The sequence below is a fragment of the Hyaena hyaena genome, unplaced genomic scaffold, assembly GCF_003009895.1.
Source record: "Hyaena hyaena isolate Hyena2069 unplaced genomic scaffold, ASM300989v1 scaffold_6, whole genome shotgun sequence".
NCBI classification, from domain to species: domain Eukaryota; kingdom Metazoa; phylum Chordata; class Mammalia; order Carnivora; family Hyaenidae; genus Hyaena; species Hyaena hyaena.
Window position 1 is genome coordinate 5,654,738 of NW_024080638.1, and position 6,000 is coordinate 5,660,737.

The 6,000-nt window shown below is 41.0% G+C and overlaps 1 protein-coding gene across 3 annotated transcripts in view; it reads right to left on the bottom strand.

Moving 5' to 3' along the window:
• The window catches only part of ECPAS (Ecm29 proteasome adaptor and scaffold), a 111,040-nt gene that overhangs the window by 22,051 nt on the left and 82,989 nt on the right, over positions 1–6,000 (bottom strand). For all 3 annotated transcript variants that reach the window (XM_039239790.1, XM_039239781.1, XM_039239799.1), the window contains one exon: positions 137–216. In XM_039239790.1, coding sequence (XP_039095721.1) covers positions 137–216 — 80 coding nt within the window. The remainder of the gene's footprint in view (positions 1–136; positions 217–6,000) is intronic.

Below are 6,000 nucleotides of genomic sequence, written 5' to 3' on the forward strand. Positions count from 1 at the left end.
GTTTTAAATAGTGAAACCCAACCAAAAAAATGCTTTTTAGTAACACAAATTTATTCCTTTTGCATAAAGCTTGAAAACCTGAAGAAAACAAATCACTTATATTTGACTAGTCTTATAAATATCCAAAAAATGGTACCTGGATTCTCGAACTCGCCACATACTGCTGGTAAGGTTCTTAACCAGATCTTGAAGAATTTCCTTCAAATATTTATCCACCTAATGAAAGAAATGGGTAAGATTTAAAATGTGAAATTCAAGGAGGGAGGCAAGATGGCAGAGAAGTAGGGAGCTCCATACATTTTGCTTGCCCCATCTCTCAAACAGAGAAGGCTTGAAGCCATAAGACACTGAACTGCACGAGTCTGGGAGGAAAAGAGACAGAGTCCACTAAGAAGAGAAGCTCACTGGTGTGTGAGTGCGAACTGGGGAAGATAAAAACGGGCCGGGAGCCAGAGACACAGAGGGAGGGGAGGGAGCCCTCTTTGTGGGGAGAGCTGCAGAGAATCGAGGGGAAGAGAAAGAGTGGCTGAAACTGCTCATAGAACTGTCCGTGGAGAAGAGAAAACCTCGGCTCTGGACGGAGAGTGATCCTATATCTAGCTGTGGTGCTGACTGGGCTGGGCGCCCAGGTCCCAGGCGGCACCAGGAGAAACTGCTCCACTGCTCTGCCCTCTTGATCCCTGGGTGGGAAGTGGCCCAGCGTAAAACTATTCCGCTGTTCTCCTGACTCCATCCCCGGCTGGGAATCGCCCAGCCTGTGGGATTGTATTTCGGGTGGTATCAATAAAGCATGCCAACTAAGACCTGGAAACGAGCCATGGCTGGGGACATAGAACACGGGCCACCTTGGCTGCGCCCGCAGCACAGGGAGATCGGACCCAAAAGAGTGATTTGCAGCGCTGGGGTCATGAAGGGACTGGGGCGCCGCCATTTTTCTGCCCACGACCACCAAGGCAGGACCTCAGGGAGCCGCCTGCCCGGCGGGAGCAGTGGAGGCTAAGACCTGCCTACACCAAACCACACCCATCCACTCGAGAGCTGCCTTTTTTTTTTTTTTTTTTTAATTGGAGCCCCGGACAAGACCACCATGGATGCACTGCTGTGATTAATTCTAAATCAATTCTTTCTATTCAGATTATTTTCCCTTGTCTCATTCTTATCCCTCCCCTCTGCTGGAATGGGCACTCTGGTCATTGGTTTGCTTAAACAGTCACATTTAATACATTCTCTAGCTGTATATTCTACACCTCCACCGCTACCTTTCTCTCTCTCTCTCTCTCTCTGGAGAAATCAGACTATATAGTTTCTCTGAGTAACATTACCTTCATTTCTTTCTCCTTGCCTCTTACCATATTCTCCTCTTTCTCTCTGAATTAAGCCTCTTAGTCTCTCTGCGTGGTCACTGTCCAATTTCACTTTCTCCCTGCACCTGTCACTTCTCTCTCTGTATATGCTCTTCCATCAGCACTGCATACACCTTGCTCCTTATTTGTAGCTGGGAAATCTGGTTTTATGCGTTTAGACTGTCCTTTGTCTTTTGGGGTTTTTTCTTTTCTTTTTTTTTTTTTTCCTTTTCCCTTTCGGTTTGCTTGTTTGTTGGATTTCTCTGTGCATCTGCGTGCCTTTGTTCCCTGTGTGTTTGTCTGCTTTCCTTTCCAGTGCCACTTCAAGAAACAAGCCAAAGTACACATGGTGGAGAGTCCCAAATACTACTATGAGTAGGAAAATAAAATAACCGAGTCTCAACAAGAGAGACCAAGAGACACCATTAAAAGAACACTTCCTGAACGGACAGTCCCTGGACAGTCAATTAGCCTTCTTTAATATAGCAGTACTCGCAGGTGCAGAGTGCATAAAAAGCTTTTAAAACTAACAAGAGACAGAAAGCTAGCCAAAATGAAGAAAACAGAAGAACTCTCCTCTAAAGATCCAGGAAGAAATGACAGCTAAAAAACCGCTCAAAACAGATATAAGCAACATAACTCAACAAGAATTTAGAACAACAGTCATAAAATTAATCGCTGGGCTTGAAAAAAAGCATGGAAGACATAAGAGAAGCTATTGCTACAAAGACTATGGAGCTTAAAAATAGTTGTGATGAATTAAAAAATGCTATAAATAAGGTGCATAATAAAATGGAGATGTCCAATGTACGGACTGAAGAGGCAAAGAGGAGAATAGGTGAATTAGAAGACACAATTATAGAAGAAGAGGAAGCCGGGACAAAGAGATAAACTGATCCAGGAACATGAAAGGAGAGTTCAAGAGCTGAGTGATGCAATCAAATGCAACAACATCCATATCGTAGAAATTCCAGAAGAGGAAGAGCTGGAAAGGAGCTGAAGGAGTACTTGAACCAGGTATAGCTGAGAACTTCCCCAATCTGGGGAAGGAAACAGACACTGAAATCCAAGAGGCACAGAGAACTCCCCTCAGACGTAACTTGAATCGATCTTCTGCCAAACATATCATAGTGAAACTGGCAAAATATAAGGACAGAGAGAATTCTGAAAGCAGCTACAGATCAAAGGGCCCTAACATACAAAGCGAGACCTATCAGAGTAGTTACTATCTACTGAAACTTGGCAGGCCAGAAAGGAATGGCAGGAAATCTTCAATGTGATGAACAGAAAAAATATGCAGCCAAGAATCCTCTATCCAGCAATTCTGTCATTCAGAACAGAAGGAGAGATAAAAGTCTTCCCAAATAAACAAAAATTGAAAGAATTCATGACCACTAAAACAGCCCTACAAGAAATCCTAAGGGGGATTCTATGAGGGAAATGTTGCAAGGAACACAAGGTACCAGAGACACCATCGCAAGCATGAATCCTACAAAGAACGCAATGACTCTAAACCCATATTTTAAAATAATAACACTGAATGTAAATGGACTAAATGCTCTAATCAAAACACTCTTATGGATAAGAATGTGCTAACAGCAGGGGACTTCAATACTCCACGTACAGCAACAGATAGATGAACTAGACAGAAAATCACTAAAGGAACAATGGACCTGAATGACACACTGGACCAGATGGATTTGACAGATATATTTAGAACTCTACCACCTGACGCTATGGAATTCACTTTCTTCTCAAGTGCACATGGCACAATCTCCAAGACAGATCACATACTGGGTCACTAAGCAGCTCTCAATAATATAAAAGAATTGAGATCATACTACACACACTTTCAGATCACAATGCTATGAAACTTGAAATCAATCATAGGAAGAAGCCCAGAAAACCTCCAAAAACATGGAGGTTAAATTAAAGAACACCTTACTAAAGAATGAATGGGTCAATGAGGCAATTACAAAAGGAAGTTAAAAATATACGGAAACAAATGATAATGAAAGTACAACAATCCAAACTCTATGGGTTGCGGCAAAAGCAGTCCTAAGAGGAAAATACATTGCACTCCAGGCCTATTTCAAGAAGTTAGAAACAGCATAAACACAAAATCTAACAGCGCACCTAAAGGAACTAGAAGGAGAGCAACAAGAGCACCCCAAACCTAGTAGAAGAAGAGAAATAATAAAAATCAGGGCAGAAATAGATATAAAATCCAAAAAAACCCAGATGAACAGATCACTGAAACCAAGAGTTAGTTTCTTGAAAAAATAAACAAAAATTGATAAACCTCTGGCTAGGCTTCTCAAAAAGAAAAAGCAGAGCACCCAAATAGACAAAATCATGAATGAAAATGCATTTATTACAACCAATACCTTAGAAATACAAGCAATTATCAGGGAATACTGGGAACAATTATATGCCAACAAACTGGACAACTTAGAAGAAATGGACACATTCCTAAACACACACGCACTACCAAAATTCACATGGGAAGAGATAGAAAATCTGAACAGATCCGTAACTAGTGAAGAAATTAAATCAGTTATCAAAAATCTCCCAACAAACAAGAGCCCTAGGCCAGATGGCTTCCTTGGGGGATTCTACCAGACATTTAAATCAGAGTTAATACCCATTCTTCTCAAGCTATTCCAAAAAACAGAAATGGAAGGAAAACTTCCGGACTCGTTCCATGAAGCCAGCATCATGCTGATTCCCAAGCCAGACATAGACCCAGCAAAAAAGAATGACAGGCCAATATCCTTGATGAATAAGGATGCAAAAATCCTCAACAAGATACCTGCAAATCGAATGCAACAGCACATAAGAAAAATTATCCACCATGATCAAATGGGATTCATTCCTGGGTTACAGGGCTGGTTCAATATCCGCAAATCAATGTGATACATCACATCAACAAAAGAAAATATAAAAAACAAATGATCTTGTCAATAGATGCAGAAAAAGCATTTGACAAGATACAGCATCCCTTCTTAATAAAGACCCTCGAGAACACTGGGATAGAAGGAACTTACTTAAACATCATAAAAGCCCTCAGCTAACAACATCTCCAATGGGGAAAAACTGAGAGCTTTCCCCCTGAGATCAGGAACACGACAGGGATGTCCACTCTCACCACCGTTGTTTAACATAGTGCTGGAAGTCCTAGCGTCAGCAAACAACAAAAGGAAATAAATGCCATCAGAATTGGCAAAGAAGAAGTCAAACTTTCACTTTTCATAGACGACATGATACTCTACATAGAAAACCCGACAGATTCCACCAGAAGCCTACTAGAACTGATCCATGAATTCAGCAAAGTGACAGGGTACAAAATCAACGCACAGAAATCAGCTGTATTTCTAAACACCGATAATGAAGCAACAGAAAGAGAAATCAAGAAACTGATCCCATTCACAACTGCACAAGAAACCATAAAATACCGAGGAATAAACCTAACCAAAGATATGAGAGATCTGTATGTTGAAAACTATAGAAAATTTATGAAGGAAATTGAAGAAGACACAAAGAAATGGAAAAACATTCCATGCTCATGGATCGGAAGAATAAATATAGTTAAAATGTCATTACTACCCAAAGCAATCTACACATTCAATGTGATCCCAAACAAAACTGCACCAGCATTCTTCTCAAAACTAGAACAAACTATCCTAAAATTTGTATGGAACCACAAAAGACCCCGAATACCCAAAGTAATACTGAAGAAGAAAACCAAAACGGGAGGCATCACCATCCCAGACTTTACCCTCTACTACAAAGCTTTAATCATCAAAACAGTATGGTATTGGCACAAAAACAGAACATAGACCAATGGAATAGAATAGAGAACTCAGAATTGGACTCCCAAATGTATGGCCAACTAATCTTTGACAAAGCGGGAAAGAGTATTCAATGGAAAAAGACAGCCTTTTTAACAGATGGGTGTTGGGAGAACTGGACAGCAACATGCAGAAGAGTGAAACTAGATCACTGTCTCACATGATACACAAAAATAAATTCAAAATGGATGAAGGACCTGAATGTGAGACAGGAAACCATCAAAACCCTAGACGAGAAAGCAGGAAACAACCTCCTTGACCTCAACTGCAACAATTTCTTACTTGACACATCCCCAAAGGCAAGGGAATCAAGAGCAAAAATGAACTATTGGGACCTCATCAAGATAAAAAGCTTCTGCACAGCGAAGGACACAATCAATAAAACTAATAGGCAACTGACGGAATGGGAAAAGATAGTTGCAAATGACGTATCAGATAAAGGGCTAGTATCCAAAATCTATAAGGAACTCACCAGAGTCCACACCCGAAAAACAAATAATCCAGTGAAGAAATGGGCAGAAGACATGAACAGACACTTCTCCAAAGAGGACATCCAGATGGCCAACAGACACATGAAACGATGCTCAGCAGAACTCATCATCAGGGAAATACAAATCAAAACCACACTGAGATACCACCTCACACCTGTCAGAGTGGCTAAAATGAACAAATCAGGAGACTATAGATGCTGGCAAGGATGTGGAGAAACGGGCACCCTCTGTTACATTCCCACACTGTTGGTGGGAATGTAAACTGGTGCAGCCCCTCTGGAAAACAGTGTGGAGGTTCCTCAAAAAATTAACAAT